At 44.7% G+C, this 17906-nt stretch overlaps 1 protein-coding gene across 2 annotated transcripts in view; it reads right to left on the reverse strand.

Annotated features, from left to right (window-relative positions):
- RCC1L (RCC1 like) overlaps positions 1 to 17906 on the reverse strand; it is a 33497-nt gene that overhangs the window by 12552 nt on the left and 3039 nt on the right. For both annotated transcript variants that reach the window (XM_033426301.2, XM_004268767.4), the window contains exons 2-7: positions 10072 to 10201; positions 7805 to 7933; positions 6886 to 6952; positions 6291 to 6342; positions 4502 to 4586; positions 1793 to 1974 (exon numbers count right to left, since the gene is read on the reverse strand). In XM_033426301.2, the coding sequence (XP_033282192.1) occupies positions 1793 to 1974; positions 4502 to 4586; positions 6291 to 6342; positions 6886 to 6952; positions 7805 to 7933; positions 10072 to 10201 (645 nt within the window). The remainder of the gene's footprint in view (positions 1 to 1792; positions 1975 to 4501; positions 4587 to 6290; positions 6343 to 6885; positions 6953 to 7804; positions 7934 to 10071; positions 10202 to 17906) is intronic.

Consider the following 17906-nt stretch of genomic DNA (forward strand, 5'->3'; position numbering starts at 1 on the left):
GCACCACTGTTGTCACTGACAGGATGAGGCTCGGACCACGTAAAGAATCATGGATGCGGTGGGCTGCTTCCAAAACAAGTGACCCGTCTGTGCTAGTCACACCGTGGATAATCTGCGCCCTTGTGTGTGGGAGTTAGGCCTAGCGACTTGCTTCTAAAGAACAGAATTCCAGCAAACGTGGCGGAAGGCACTGCCAAGATGAACTTACGAAGCACTGGCTTCCGTCTCACCGACACGCGCTCTCGCCCTCTCATTGGCTCACTCGGCCGAAGCCACGCTGTGAGCCACCACTTGGAGAAGCCTGCATGGCAAGGAGCCGAGGAAGGCTTGGACAACCACTGTGAGCTGGCCAAGCGCCAGCGAAGACCTGGGGACCCAGGGCCAACAGTCCACGAGGACCTACACCCTGCTGCCAACAACCAGAACGGGCCCGGAGGCAGGGCCTTCCCAAGGTGAACCCCAAGGTGACACCAGCCTTTGAGAGACTCAGAGCCAGAGACCCAGCTAAGCCACCCCTAGGTTCCTGACCCACAGAAACGGTGAGACAATAAATGTGTGTTGTTTTAAGCCGCTACGTGTTGGGGTCCTCTGTCATGCAGCACAGATAATGATGACATGACCCTAGATGTGCCCTCACAGGAAGGCCGTGGGAGACACTGATCTCAGGCCTTGCTATCCGGAAGGCCAGGCCCTCTTCTATTTGCTGTTTATCTTATGGAAACAATGAATCACTTCAATGACCACGTTTTCGTCTCTGTTTTGGCTACTAGAGAGCTCAGAGCCAAATCTGCAGCCACTTCAAGCTACTGTGTCAGACCGCAGAGGATGAACTGTTTCATCCAGTTAGCTGATCTTATCCATTTGCGCATATCTCTTTATCTATTAATATATATTTCAAACCCTTCTGTATGTTGTCAGAAGCTTGATGACATTCAGTCCTTATCACTTAGAGATCCATGCTGACTTATGGATATGATGTCTAGGATTTGCTTCAGAATAACGCAGGACAGAGAAGCAGATGGAATTACAGATGCAGCGAGATTGGCCATTAGGTGTATGGGGCTCTTTGGAGAGCAGGGTGGGGAGGGTGAATGAAGATGTTCTGGAATTAGTGGGGACAGTTGCATAACCTTGAGAATATACTAAAAACCACTAAGTCACACAATTTAAAACAGTAAATTACCTATTTTTTTGAACGGGCCATTAGTTGGTAATTGTTGAACATGGATGATGGATACACAGATTAATTATGCAGTGAGGTCTACTTTTGCTTACGTTTGGAATTTTCCTTAATAAAACGTTGAAAGCCCTACTGTACTGTACTGATGGTGTGACAGAGAGAGGCCAGCAGCAGGACTGCCAATGCCCTACTGCATGATCTAGGGGCCGCACAGATGTCTTCACCAAGGTGCACACCTCAGATCTGTGTATTTGGGGGTACACACACTAGACGGCAACTAGAGGCCGACTGTGACATCACAGGACCTTATGTAACCAGCCTCACATCCCTTTCAGAACAAGACAGGGCATGCAGACATACCTAAACTACTGCTCTAAACCAGGACTATCTCATCGAAGTATTGATAATGATGGCTTTTGCATCTAAGCTTTCTTTCCAGGCTCCAATGAGATTGCCAAGAACTCGGCCCCTTGAAGAGGCAGCCGTAGCACAGGTGAGGCCTACACGGCACTCTATACATCACCCCTTCGTGAAGGATCTCTTCTAAACATCCTTAACACTCTATCTCCAAACCCCCAGCCCCAGGCTGCAGAGGACCTCGTGGGGTCTTACCTGTGTGGAGTCCGTGACAGAGGCCAGCTGCAGGTACTCAGAGTTCCCCCACCCGAAGAGGCTGCCATCGACCGACACAGCCAGGCAGCAGTCCCCGTAGGTGGCCACCTGGACAACGTTCACTCCGGCAAGGTCTCCAGCCAGCTTGGTGGGTGCGCTGGTGATATTGTAGTGACCCAGACCTGGAACAATGGAAAACTGTGTTACTTACTTTTAATTGTTTATTCTTTTAACAAACACTTGCATTGACCTACTATGTGTCAAACACGGTTTTAAGCACTTTGCAAACATCAACTCAAAATCCTCATCTGTTATTCTACATGCTGTACAACTTCCTTCTGCATGTTCTCTCAGAAAAGGAAAAACCATCACAGTAATTGTTTACTTTTAAAACCCTTGATGGGACTTCCCTGGTGTTCCAGTGGTTAAGACTCTACGCTCCCAATGCAGGGGGCCAGGGTTTGATCCCTGGTCAGGGAACTAAGATCCCACATGCCACAATTAAAAGATCCCGCGTGCAGCAACGAAGATCCCTCGTGCCGCAACTAAGACCCGGCACAGCCAAAATAAATAAATAAATAGAATTTCAATAAATAAACAAACAAATAAATAAAACCCTTGATATTTTCTAAGTCTGATTCAAGTTACATACCTTTTCAGGATGAAACACCAACACACAATGAACCTATCAGACCTTGTATATTACGTACAGGCACACCTCGTTCTATTGCACTTCACAGATACTGCATTTTTTACAAATTGAAGGTTTGTGGCAACCCTGTATTGTCAAATGATGGTTGGCACTTGGGAGGCAGTATTTTTTAATTAAGATACGTACATTTTTTAGACATAATGCTATTGCACACTTAATAGACTACAGTGTAGTGTAAACATAACTTCCATAAGCACTGGGAAACCAAAGTTACAACAAGCAATTCCTAATGCACTGCTGGGCTTGCTAGAACATAAAAGAAATCTCTAAGAGCCCATCCCACCTCAGCCCCACACCCCACACCATCCCCCAACTACAACAAATCAAAACTGGCAAACTGGTGTGGTACACAGTGACCAGAGAAAAAGACAGGGCTTGCCCGGAGGACAAACGTCACCATCAGCACTGCAATGGAGAGTAACCCCTGGGCAGCAGACCAAGGTAGAACCCTGAACCACAGACTCGTGCTTGTACCAGGCTTTCTCAAAGGGGCCCAAAGCAGTGTCAGACTGGCAGCACCCCTCAGCAACAGGCAAAAAGCCTGTTATTATGTACTCCATATATAATAAAAAAGATTTTTAAAAAGTAATTCAAAATGTTGAAGGGTTATGAAAGAAATAGGATGCTGAGATAGAAACTGCTTTAGACAGAATGGTCAGGGGAGCCTTCATTGAAGAGACAACCTCAAGCTGAGGCCTACAGGATGAAAAGGAGAGCACAAAAGAGCATTCTAGGCTACAGGAACAGCATGTACAAAGGCACGGTGGCAGCACAGAGGAGGACAGGCTCAAGAACAGGCTGTAGGGGGCTCGTGGGGCTGGACTCAGAGCCTGGCAAGCAAGGGCAGTGGGGCCATGTGACAGTGGAGCTTCTGGAATGGCACCAGGAAACTGTTAACCACAGTTATCTCCAGCGAGTGGGACTTTCACTTTTCACCATATTCCTTGGTCTATGCTATCAAAATGTATCAACAATTTCATTCTTTTCATGAAAAGCTGATTTTTAAAAGTTACCCACACCAAGATTTTAGAAAATAAAAAGAAGCTTCCACTTTATAGATAAAAAAAGGCACATTTTAAAAACTGGCATTGTAATTAAATTAGGACACTTAAATTGACAATACTCACTGCTAGAGAGGTTATGATTAAATTGCTACTTCTATACATTGCTGATGGCAATATAAGCTAGTAAAACTTTTGGAAAGCAATTTAACAACACATTCTGAAAACAATAAAAATATTCTAATCCTCTGACCCACTCCTGGGAATTTATCTAGGGCAACACTCCAAATGAAAGGAAAAGCTAGATGTCTATACATGACAAATGTCATATCTCCAATGGCTACTGCAGCCCCCAAAAAGTATGCCTCCTGACAACAGGGTAATGAGTAATCACCTGACAAAATGATTAACTCACCTTATGGTACATTAGTTTGATGCTGTACCATACAAATATTAAAAATTGCAACTGAAAATTATACTAACATGTAAAAATGTTTCATGTAAATTTAATGATAAAACAAGCATATAAAATCACACCTCTGCTATGATTACCATAAAAGATGTTCACATATGAACAAGGACTTGGGAGAAAACATGAGTCAAGGAACAAAGATGATGTGATGAGGTAGCAGGGTTATAGAGGATTTACACAAGATTTAAATCTTAAATTTAAGGTCCTCCCTTCAGACAAATATCAAACACAGAAAAATAAAATATACAAGGATGATAAAGCTTATCCCTCATTCCTCCCTCCCTTAATCACATTCTTCTCAAATGAGTTAAAATCGAGCTCCCTTTAGGTGGCATTTGTCTCTTAAAAGACTCAGACTTGTTGCGGGACTCTCCAATCCTCTATCCGATCAGGGGAGCCAGTGAGGGGGACGGGAGGGGACACAACCGAACAGCATTCCCAGGAAGTGACAGGAGAGGGAAGAGTCAGATGAAGGCAGCGGCACCATCCCACAGGGAGGGGGGCGGGGGTGGGAGGGACGCTACCTGTTTGCCCATCCGCGCCCCATCCACAAGAATACACTTCTCCTTTATCCGTCAGGAACAGACTATGGTCCTGACCGCAGGCGACCTATCACACAAACAGAGGTGAGGTTGGTGAGAAGGAATCCTTAGAAGCCGGTGTCCTGATCCAAGTGCCCAAAGCCGGGCACCACTCCCCACGGCTCCTGAGTGCCAAGGGGGCTGGGCTGGTAAGCTGTCCCGCTCTGCTCCGCATCTGACTCTTTCTCATTCCAGCACAGCCCAGCTTGTGTCTCCTACTCCCCTGAAACTGCTCTTGCTAAAAAAAAAAAGAACAGTGCCAGGTGTCCTAAGGAGCAAAGCCGGGAGCTCCCCACCCTCCTCCCTCCTCCATAAGCCTCTCTCTCACACCCCCCAACAGTGTCCCGTCTTTGTCACTAGCTCAGTCTCCACTTCGGACCCTACAGGGCTGGAATCCTCCTCTGAGGTCTGCCCTTCTCGCTCTGCGCGCTTCCTGGGAGATGGCACCCACCCCCACGGCTTCTGCTGCCACCGCCACGCGGTCATCTCCAGTCTCAACCACTCTGCTGAGTCCCAGACCTACTCTGCTAACTGCCTAATGAAAAGCACCATTTAGCAAACATTCCTTACGCCAGGCACTGTGCTAAGTCAATAACCAAGGCCACCCAGTAAGAAACCGAATCTCAGAGAAGTTTGGTAACTTGCCCCAAGTCACCCAGTTAACATGTGGACAAGCAGGGACTTGAACCTGCATCAAGGTGGCTCTGAAGCCTGGGCAAGATGCACACTCCACTCCACCGCCACCTTGGAAACAAGTTCCCTCTCCACCTGCTCCTCACCTCCCCTGCTCCGGGACTCTGCCACCTGGGCCAAGAACGTCAGCGCCACCCATCTGCCTGTGGAGTCACACTTGGCTCCTTCTAGCTCCCTCCCCGCCCATCTAATCAAGCCTCGAATCTGGTCAATTCTCCTTACGTCTCCTCACCTGTCCCTTCTCCCCACAGCTTCCCACCTGGACTTCACCTCCTCCCTCAACTTTATTCCATGGCCAAAGTTATCTTCTTAAACAGATCGTGACTTGGCTGTCACTCACCCTGCTCAGAACCTCTGGCAGCCCCTGACCACCAAGAGGACGAAGTCTAAACTCCTTAATGAGGTGTACAAGACCCTGCATCGTCCCCTCAACCCGTCTTCCAGCCGATTCCACCCCGCCCCACCGCAGGCAGGCACACCACACTCCAGCCACACTGCATGCTCTCGGCACCATCGAGCCTTCAGGCTGCTCCTTCTGCCATAACACCTTTCCTACCACCCACCCCGGCCCAGCTGGTCATTTCCTCGGCTACCTCCTCCATGACGCTGTCTCTCCTTCCAGTCCACGCCTGGTAGACGTTAACTATTCTCCTTCTGGTGCTTTCATAAGTGCTTTCGGTAGACACTCATTTACATATTTAAGCATTTAAGTATCTACCATATGCCAGGCACTGCACCCAAGCATGGGTACAAGATAAAGCAGCCTGGGACACACACAGCCTTAATATACTCTGAGACAGCTAGTTTTTATAACCTGCCTCCCCCACTAGAGTGTTACCGCCCTCCCCAATTTTTACTAAACTTTGTATCCCCACAAGCTAGCGTAAATCCTGGCCTATAGTAGGCAGGCAATATTTACTAAAATAATTTATTAATTCAGAAAATCCCCCTAACAATTTGCCATCACCTCACCCAACTTCCACCCTTTCAAAATCACCCCCCGGGGTGGGACCAGTGGTTCTCAGCCCACGTCTCTTACCTGGACCACCTGTCCATCGAAGTCCTGCATCCTATGGACTTTGTGACTTTCACTACAGCCAGGAGCAATTTGGGGAGAACCAAAAGATATGGTCATGATAAGCACTGTGCGATTCTGGCCCCTCCCGTCACCCCAACTAGCAGCCTCCCCACACACATAGCAACGTTAGGGAAACTCTCAAGGTCAAATATAAGGAAGAGGTAGGTCTGGGCATGAAAGGAAAATGAAACAAAATCCTTTGGTGATTTTAATATGCTGCAGATTTCTGACTGGTGTTTAGACCTACCAGCATAATGTGAGGAACTAGAGGGAAATTTTTTTAAAGACTAGAGGTATTTTTAAGTTAATCAATTTGGTGAAAATAACAAACAAAATCAAAGAAGTTCCACGCATCACAGTCAACGCTCACACGCCCTCCCTCCCACCTGCACCGGAAAGATACTCTCCACAGCCTTCCAGTGAGTTCTCACTGCTCCTCTCCAGCATGAGGAACCTCGAGTTTCACTGCTCTGTGGGTCCATCACATCATAATCACTCAGGGGGTGTTTAATGCTTGACACAATTTGGGGAAGGGGTAGTCCCTTCGGGAACTCACCTATAAACTTCGTTTTCGACCACTTTTCTTCCACACTGCCCGTAAGAATTGTTCCCCATGCTGAAGACTACAGGATAACACCGCCAATTAAATCAGCTCTGCAGGTTCATGGAACCCTCAAATGTCAGGACCGGAAGGGGGTCTCAAAAGTGGCCCTATTCTGACCACTCACCCTAGCTGCCCCTTGGCTTCCTTCTCCAACATTCCCAGCCTCTGCAGGCACCCCCCACAGGTGTGCTGGGGTCCAGGCTGGCCGCGAAGGCCTGGGCCACTGTTGCCGTGCCTTCCATCTCCCCACCCGGGCCCTGGTTGCGCTTCTCAGGAATTCCACAGTGTGAGGCGAGCACACTCCATGAAAGGCCTCAGCAGCCCCCATTCCCTGTACCTGTCACTAGGCTGCCCTCAATGCCAAGCCCCCTCTTGAAAGAGTTCCTAACACCACCTTTGCCTTTTCCTACAAAGCACACTTAGCCAAAAAAAATGAAATTTGAAAACGTTAATCAAGTTGACCTTCCCCTGGAAACAACCGCTCTTCTAGAGAGCGCTGGGGTGAGCCAGGAGCCTGGACCGTGGAAGCCCCCAACCTGGAAGCAGTGTGGGCAAACAGGCTGCTTTCAGTACAAGGGAAAAAGCCGTCTACACACATGGTCGGCTTGGTGGCTCCATGGCTAAGGAGCAGGGGGCCAAAATAAGGCTGCCTGCTGTGCGCCATCACACTTATAAATACCTGAGATTTTCCAAGAACCACAGAGGGCAGAAAACACGGAAGAGTTAACAAGGGCTGCCCAACACAGCTCTCCTGAAACCATCCTACTGACTTGCTTGGGAAATGCCAACAGCTTCACTAACTAGATGTGGCTCAACTGAACAAGCCGCTTCAGGCCCAACAGCGGAAAAGTGGTCCCCACTCTCCCATCACCTCCTTCGCTGTCTGTCAGAACCAGAGAGTGGGCTCTGCCGCAGGAGACTTGCAGCACCTGCGTCTCCTGAGGTCTGTCCAGTGGCAGTGGGACGGGCGAGGGCTCCAAAACATACTCATATCCCCTCACTGAAACGAAAAGGACAAGGTGCACATACATTACACTGCCTGAGAGACTACATTAGTGGCAGAGCTAAGACGAGAACTCCAGCCCCACTCCCAGCCCTTGGCCTCCATCACATGCTGGGTTATTGAAAAGCAGACTTATTAAAGAAATCTCTTCCCACGTCGTTTAACACCTTCTGGATTTTTTTTCACACCCCCTGCAGTGGAAGGGCAGAGTCACCACCACTGGACTACCAGGAAAGTGCCACCTTCTGGATTTTTAAGGAAAGGAAAAGCATTTTCTTCCTGCAATACCCACTAGAATTTAGTAAAGTGAAGAACAGCATATACGGTATGATACCACTTAGATTAAAAGGAAGTAAAAAGAATACATAGATGCATGTGCTTGCATATACATAAAATCTCTCTAGAAACTGTTGACACAGGTTGTCTTCAGGGAGAAGAACTGTGTGGCTGGGAGGCCAGAGGTGGAAAGCAGACTTTTCTCCATATATTTAACTGCGTCTTTAGGATTCTGAGGTATGCAAGTATGTTATCTATTTTAAAAAGAAAATTCTAATATTTAAATAAGCAAGAAAGGGGGAAGTGTTTTAGAAGGCACTCTAAAGAACGTTATTGCTCTTCATAATCCTACTGGAGAAGCCAGAATGGTCTATATAGGGAATTCCTATGATAGGTTTTAAACGATGAGCTTTGGAATATTTATAATGGAGGCTGGAGTTAATGAGAATAACTGCAAATACACTGGTTCTCAACCCACTCCCCACTAATGAGCCCTCTCTTTTCTCCTATGAACCTCATGTTTAAAAACATTCTGTCCTGGGGGCTTCCCTGGCGTTCCAGTGGTTAAGACTCCGTGCTTCCACTGCAGGGGGCGCAGGTTCGACCCCTGGCTGGGGAACTAAGATCCCTCATGCAGCATGGCGCAGCCAAAAATTTTAAAAATTAAAAAAATGAAAATGAAAACATTTTGTCTACCAAATATATGGCCTTATTATTATAGTTGCCTGTTAGTATTTTTTTTTTTTTTTTTGCAGTATGTGGGCCTCTCACTGTTGTGGCCTCTCCCGTTGCAGAGCACAGGCTCTGGACGCGCAGGCTCAGCAGCCATGGCTCACGGGCCCAGCAGCTCCGCGGCATGTGGGATCTTCCCGGACCGGGGCACGGACCCGCGTCCCCTGCATCGGCAGGCGGACTCTCAACCACTGCGCCACCAGGGAAGCCCCCACCTGTTAGTATTTTTAGTGACTGATATAATTTTCAAACAGAGCTTTTGATCAGCATGAAATAACAAATTTATCACAATAAGATGATGTAATTCTAAGCAAAACCAAAGACGCTGGACAATGCTGTTAGTGTATAGAGCCTTATTAGCTGCAAAAATACAGTACTTTAAAATACTAAAACGTTACATCTCCTATTACTATCTTCACTGACCCCCTAAGGGCCTGGGAAGCAGTAAATACATAAATTTAAAGGGAATCTGAAGTGTTACAGCTCCTTTTTAAAATAAATAAATAAATAAGTAAATAAATAAATGGAATCTGGCTCCACATCCAACTACCAATTGACAGGAAATATAGAGGACAGAGGGTCACGTTAAACAGCCCCACAGGGGTACATTCAGCAAACTCCAGACTGGAAACTTCTACAGGATAATCAACATGATTTCTTCAATAAATAAATATCAAGGAGAAAAAGACTGACACAAACTCAAAAGTCTTTTAAAAGTCTTATCAACCAGGGCTTCCCTGGTTGTGCAGTGGTTAAGAATCTGCCTGCCGATGCAGGGGACACGGGTTCAAGCCCTGGTCCAGGAAGATCCCACATGTTGCAGAGCAACAAAGCCCATGCGCCACAACTACTGAGCCTGCACTCCAGAGCCCGCAAGCCACAACTCCTGAAGCCCGGGCGCCTAGAGCCCGTGCTCTGCAACATGAGAAGCCACCGCAATGAGAAGCCCGCACAACACAACAAAGAGTAGCCCCCACTCACCGCAACTAGAGAAAGCCCACACACAGCAACCAAGACCCAATGCAGCCAAAAATAAATAAATAAAATAAATACATTAAAAAAAAAAAATCAAAGGGTGCTTTTTCAGACCAATCACAGCAGAGAGAAACCAAGGTGAGAACGCTCACTTTTATCTTTCCGGCTCCTGTGAAATCCAAGCTGAGAATCTTTGTTGAGTCCCATACCCCAAACTTTTGTAACATCCTTGGTTTTAGAGGACAGCAATGTGAATCCATAACCACAGGCAGCAGATGAAATCTGAAAAAAAATTCCCATAAAGCATTGACTGATTTGTGACATCAAGTTTTCCCAGCAATAAATGGCAGGTTGTTTATCCATTCCAAGAACACACACTATTACTATAGCAACTAACATTTATTGGACGTTTACTATGTGTTAAGGGCTTGATGTGTACTATTTCATTTAATCTTCACAATCACCCAATGGTCTAAGTATCAAATCATCCCCATTCACCAAGACACAGTCTCGCAGAGTAGTTAAGTTGAAGACTACCTTATTCTGAATCTTGGCAAGACCACAGGGTTTACAACTGGTAGACCCTTACCAGCTGTGTGACCTGAGATAGACTGCTTAACTTCTGTGTCTGTTTCCCTCTATTATAAAAGAGATAACAACAGTGTCTCTCTTATTGGGTAGCTGTGAGGACTAAATGAGTTAACATAGTTAAAACCCTTAAAGTAGGGACTTCCCTGGTGGTCCAGTGGCTAAGACTCAGTGTTCCCAATGCAGAGGGCCTGGGTTCGAGCCCTGGTCAGAGAACTAGATCCCACATGCCGCAAAGATCCCACACACTGCAGTGAAGATCCCGCGTGCCACAACTGAGACCCAGTGCAGCCAAATAGATAAATAAATAAATATTTTTTAAAAAAAACCTTAAATAGTACCTGACCTAATGTAAGAGCTATATAAAGTATTTATTATTAGTGGTGGTGGTAGCAGTAGTATTTGGTAGATAAGGAAATCAAGGCTCCTAGAAGATTAAGTAGCTTGCCTAATACAGTCTCACAGCTAGTAAGTGGAGGCTGTCTGATTGCAGAGTGCATGTTCTTAACCCTTAGGCTACACTGTTATACTCTCAAACCACCACTGCCATGAAGAAGAATTAGTATTACAGCTACCGTGAATATAACACATTGACAGGGCCAGTGTGTTTGCTGGGTGTTTTACCCACACTGTTATCAATCCCCACATTCACTGATCAGATGAGGAAACTGAGGCTTCAGTGCGGCTGGAAGCACACCAAAGGCAGCCTGGTTTTAGGGTCAACCCCCTTTCCATAATACCCAGAGTGGCCTGAGGCAGTCCTGCTTTACACCTGATGGCCCAAGGTTCACTCTCAAGCAAATGAGGAGCAATCACACGGTCACCCTGATGGCTCCCCACTATCTCTTGGTTGCTTACCGTTTACCAAAGGCCTATGTAGTCAGTCTCAGAGACATGGAAATCTAACCTAATCCTGGTGAAAATGCCAGCTTTCCACTGATAATGAATAAACGTGAGGTTTTTCTTTTTTTTTTTTAACTCCAGCATTTCTTGAAGAAAGGGAGCTAAATACTTCTTTTAAATTTGATGACTTGTTTAATCAAGTCATCCAAAAGTTATATATCCCTCCTTCTGTCTTGTGACATTTTCCCTCGTAACATTCACATGGAAGGTACATACATGTACACTTGTATTAGGAAACAAACAAACAAAAAAACCCTCAGTTCTCCGGCCTTCTGAAATGGCTCCACCTCCACAGAAATGACCCACTGGGGAGGGAGGAGCCAGCCCCTGACCACACAGCAGGAAACATAAAAAAGTGAGTCCAAAACTGATGCCCAGCACACTACGATTATTCTCATCTGTTTACTCAACATTCAACAAATACTTGGGAAGCACCTACTGTATTATCAAATCTGCTAATATGTGAAAAGGCTTTGAACAATACCTGACACAGAGTCAGCATTAAGCAATGTTTTTTACAATAATATGCTAGAAGGGGACTTTCCAACTATGGTGGTGTGAAGAGGTTAGTGAATCTCTCCCCAAACAACAAGTATAAAACTGGAGAAAACTGCAAAAAACAAACCCACAACCATTTCAGGGCTCCGGAAGTCAATCAAAGGCAAGTAAATGGAGAAGTTACTCATGAAGGGATGCTAGAACTACAGGCAAGAATATCAGGGCTTTGTAGACCTCTTGTCCTGGGCTGCTCCATCTACCGCAGCTCAGGCAGCACAGAAGTTAGAAAAGGGCAGAGCTGGCCATGAAAACCATCAGCTTTGTTACCAGAAAGGACAAACTTAATTTGGGGTAGAGGGTGAAAAGTCATGCTCCACAGCAAACTCAGCAGGAAACAAACAAGGAAGACCCACAACTCAGCGAGCCTGAGGTTGCAATCCTGACTAGGGTAAGAGGAGAGGCAGACCAGCCAGAAATTTAATGGGAAGATCCTAGAAATGAGAGAGCCATGGAAGGCTCTCCACACAAGCATGGTTGACTGGGAAACTGCACAAAGGAGCTCCCAGCGGAAAGAAAAGCTAAGGCAGACTTGAGATCAGGCTGAACTTTCAATGTGGTCCCCTAACCACACACAGAATCAAAAGTGAAGGAGAGAAAACTTATAAGCTCAAGGTGTCTGAGCACAGCCTCTGCCCAACTCACGGGCTGACCACAAAGGTATGCAGATAAGGGGCAACCCTGAAGAAGCCTGGCTAAAAAAAAAAAAAAAAAAGGCAGTGCGGGGAGGGGAAGGGAGCTAGGACGGGGAACAAAACAAAAACCCCAAGCAAAGACACTGGTGTCAGTAGCCATGCAGAGCAGAGGAGACTGACTCCCTAAATTACAGAAAAGTTACCCCACCTCCAAAAAAAACAAAAACAAAGAACTCAAGGAAGATAATATCAGAATCCAAAGTTGTTATATCCAAGAGCCCAGTTTTCAATAAACAAGTACAAGACATTCAAAGAAAAAAGAAAGTGTGACCTATATTGAGGGAGGAAAGCAGCCAAGAGAAACTAAATGGACCAAGATGTTGGATTTGTGAACTATTGTTTGAACTATCATTCAAAGAATATTTTAAAATCATATTTAAAGAACTAAAGAAAAATATGACAACAATGGCCCAACAAATATGGAATTTGAATACAGAAATAAAAACATTAAAAGCCTAAATGGAAATTCTAGAGTTGTAAAGTATAATAACCAAATTTTAAAATTCACTATATAGGCTCAACAGCACATTTGAGATGGCAGAAGAAAGAATCAGTTAAGTTGAAAAAAATATCAATAGAAATTACTCATTCTGAAGAACAGGAAAAAAAAGAAACATTGGGGAAAAAAAGAACAGTGCCTCAGAGATCTGAAACATAACATCAAGTATATCAACACCTACATAACAAGAGTTCCAGAAGGGCAAGAGAGAAAGAAAGAAGCAGAAAAAAATACTCAAGTAATGGCAGAAAACTTACCAAATTTTATTTAAAAACCCATAAGTCTCACAGATTAAACTTGCTCAACAAATCACAGTTAAACTTTTGAAATACAAAGAGAAAATTTTGAAAGCATCAAAAGAAAATGGATTCATCAAGTACAAGGGAACAACAATAAGATTAATAGTTAACTTCTCATTAGAAACAATGGAGACCAGAGTAGAAGGACACACTCAAAGTGCTGAAGGACAAAAACTGTCAACCAAGAATTCTATATCCAGCAAAACTATCGTTTAAAAAAAATATGCAGATGAAATAAAGACATTCCCAAAGACTGAGAGAATTCACTGCTAGCAGACCTGCTTTAAGAAGTACTAAGAGGGCTTCCCTGGTGGCGCAGTGGTTAAGAATCCACCTGCCTATGCAGGGGGCACGGGTTTGAGCCCTGGTCTGGGAAGATCCCACATGCCGCAGCGCAACTAAGACCGTGAGCCACAACTACTGAGCCCGTGTGCTATAACTACTGAGCCTGCGCTCTAGAGCCCGTGCTCCACAACAAGAGAAGCCACCTCAATGAGAAGCCCGTGCACCGCAGTGAAGAGTAGCCCCCGCTCTCCGCAACTAGAGAAAGCCCGCGCACAGCAACAAAGACCCAATACAGCCAAAGATAAATAAATAAATAAATTAAAAAAAAAACAGAAGTACTAAGAAATTCTTCTGGCTAAAAGGAAATGACAGCAGATGGTAACTAAAAGTCACAAGAAATGAAGAACATCAGTGGAAATAATTATAAAGATAAATATAAAACACTGCATAGGGCTTCCCTGGTGGCGCAGTGGTTGAGAGTCTGCCTGCCGATGCAGGGGACACGGGTTCGTGCCCTGGTCCAGGAAGATCCCACATGCCGCGGAGCGCCTGGGCCCGTGAGCCATGGCCACTGAGCCTGCGCATCCAGAGCCTGTGCTCCGCAACGGGAGAGGCCACAACAGTGAGAGGCCCGCGTACCGCAAAAAAAAGAAAAAAGAAAACTGCATAAAATAATAATTATAAAATTGTATTGTTGGGCTTAAAATGTATAAAGATGTAATATATATCACAATAACCACACAAAGGAGAGAAGAGGAAATGGGGCTATGTTGCAACAAAGTTGCTATAGTCTTTCAGAATTAGGTCACTATTAACCTAAAATAGATTATGATAAATTATATATTATAATCCCAAGACCAACCACTAAAAAAACAAAAACTCAAAAAACATATTAAAACACCTGACAAAGGAATTTAAAGGGTCCAACAGAAAAATACCTATTTAACACAAAAGAAGGCAGCAAAGGAAAAATCGACAAACAAAAAAGACATACAAAAACAAATAGGGAAATGGCAAATGCAATCCAACCGTGTTAGTAATTACATTAAAAGGACATGGTGGGGCTTCCCTGGTGGCGCAGTGGTTGAGAGTCCGCCTGCCGATGCAGGGGACGCGGGTTCGTGCCCTGGTCCGGGAAGATCCCACATGCCGCGGAGCGGCTGGGCCCGTGAGCCATGGCTGCTGAGCCTGCACGTCCGGAGCCTGTGCTCCGCAACGGGAGAGGCCACAGCAGTGAGAGGCCCGCGTACCGCAAAAAAAAAAAAAAAAAAAAAAAAGGACATGGTGCTTCCCTGGTGGCGCAGTGGTTAAGAATCCGCCTGCCAATGCAGGGGACACGGGTTCGAGCCCTGGTCCGGGAAGATCCCACATGCCGTGGAGCAACTAAGCCCGTGCGCCACAACTACTGAGTCTGCGCTCTAGAGCCCGCGAGGCACAACTACTGAAGCCCGTGCGCCTAGAGCCCGTGCTCCGCAACAAGAGAAGCCACCGCAATGAGAAGCCTGCGCACCGCAATGAAGAGTAGCCCCCACTCACGGCAACTAGAGAAAAGCCCGCACGCAGCAACAAAGACCCAACCCAGCCAAAAATAAAAAATAAATTAATTAATTTTAAAAAAAGGACATGGATTGACAATCAAAAAATAGGCAGAAGCCCTAAACAGACATTTCTCCAAAGAAGACATACAGATGGCCAATGAGCACATGAAAAGATGCTCATCATCGCTAATTATTAGAGAAATGCAAATTTAAACTATTGATACAATGAGGTCACACTGGTCAGAATGGCTATCCTTAAAGAGTCTACAAACAATAAATGTTGGAGAGGGTGTGGAGAAAAGGGAACCCTCTTATACTGTTGGTGGGAATGTAAATTGGTGCAGCCATTATGGAAAACAGTATGAAGGTTCCTCAAAAAAAACTAAAAATAGAGTTGCCATATGATCCAGCAATCCCACTCCTGGGCATATACCTAGACAAAGCTATAATTTGAAAAGATACATGCACCCCTATGTTCACAGCAGCACTATTCACAATAGCCAAGACATGGAAACAACCTAAATGTCCATCGACAGATGGATAGATAAAGAAGATGTGGTAAATATACACAAAGGAATATTCTCAACTATAAAAAAGAGTGAAATAATGCCATTTGCAGCAACATGGATGGACCTTGAGATTATCATACTAAGCAAAGTAAGTCAGAAAGAGAAAGACAAATACCATATGATATCACTTATATATGAACTCTAAAATATGACACAAATGAACTTATCTAGGAAAAAGAAACAGACTCACAGACAGAGAGAACAGATTTGTTGTTGCCAGTTGGGGGGTTGGGGAGGGAAGGATTGGGAGTTTAGGATTAGTAAATGCAAACTAGTATATACAGGATGAATAAACAACAAGGTCCTACTGTATAGCACAAGGAACTATCTTGAATATCCTGTGATAAACCATAATGGAAAAAAATATGAAAAAGAATATAGGGGCTTCCCTGGTGGCACAGTGGTTAAGAATCCGCCTGCCCATGCTGGGGACATGGGTTCGAGCCCTGGTCCAGGAAGATCCCACATGCCACGAAGCAACTAAGCCCGTGCGCCACAACTACTGAGCCTGCGCTCTGTAGCCCGCGAGCCAAAACTACTGAAGCCCGCGGGCCTAGAACCCATGCTCCAAACAAGAGAAGCCATCGCAGTGAGAAGCCCACGCACCGGGACAAAGAGCAGCCCCTGCTTGACACTAGAGAAAGCCTGCACGCAGCAATGAAGACAAACAACACAGCCAAAAATAAACAAAATAAATTTATTTTTTTTAAAAGGATATATATGTATAACTGAGCCACTTTGTGCTGTACAGCAGTAATTAACACAACATTGTAAATCTACTGTACTTCAATTTTAAAAAAAGGACATGGATTTAGGGACAGCAGTGAAAATGGTGGAGCAATAAGAACACTGACTAACATTCTCAGAAACAATTCTTTCAGAACTCTGGAAATTAACCAAGGACTTAAAGCAATCTGGGGAATGTTTACTTAAGAAAAGCAGCTGAATCTCAGAACAGCAAGCTTTGCAGCATTTTAACTTGACCTATTCCCATCCACCTCTTCTCAGCTCCTGAAAACCAACAGCTCACAATTATAGTGAAAACCAGCAGTCTGGAAGCCATTGGAGGAGGCAAAATGGGATTGGAGAAATTTCAAAGCCCCATTCCCAGGGAATTCTCATTTGATCTATCTAGTGGTTCCCTGTAAGACCCCAAGCAAGGCTCTATTTTTCTGATCTGACCCAGATATCATCCAGGGTAAACAGCCTTTTCCCCAGGGATGTTTGTTGAAAACTGTCAGAGACCAATGATGAATACTGCAGCTGCCTAGATACTGGTGGCTAACAGCTGGAGCAAACAACAGGTTAACCAAGAAGCTATCAACCAACTTGACCTTGACATCTATAGAACACTCCACCCAAACAACAGAATACACATACTTTTCAAACACACATGGAACATTCTCCAGGAGAGACCATATGCTAGGCTATAAAACAAAGTCACAATACATTTAAAAGGACTGAAATTAAAGTATGTTCTGTAACCACAACAGAATTAAATTGGCTATCAATGAATAAAGAAATTAGGGAAAACATAAATATTTGGAAATTAAACACTTCCAAATAACTCGTGGGTCAAAGAAGTAATCACATAGGAAATCGAAAAATAAGGTGAATAAAGATCAAAATACAACATAACAGAATTTATGGGCTGCAGCTAAACAGTGTTTAAAGAAAAAATTATAGCTATAAACACCTACACTACAAAAGAAGAAAGACCTCAACAATAGCCTAACCTTCCAGCAAAAGAAACTAGAAAAGAAAAGCAAACTAAACCCAAAGCAAGCAGAGGAATAAAATTATAAAAATTCAACTGAAAATCAATGAAACAGAAAACAGGAAAACAATACCAAAAAATGAATTAAACTAAATGTTGGTTCTTTCAAAAGATTAACAAAGCTGACAAGTCTTTAGCAAGACTGACCAAGGTAAAAAGAGGAAATATAAATTACCAAAATCAGCAGTGAAAGAGGGGACATCACCAACCTGCCAACCCTACAGAAACTTAGATCATAAGCGAATACTATCAACAACTTATGCCAAAGAATTAGATAAC

Source organism: Orcinus orca, chromosome 16 (genome assembly GCF_937001465.1).
Source record: "Orcinus orca chromosome 16, mOrcOrc1.1, whole genome shotgun sequence".
Lineage (NCBI taxonomy): Eukaryota > Metazoa > Chordata > Mammalia > Artiodactyla > Delphinidae > Orcinus > Orcinus orca.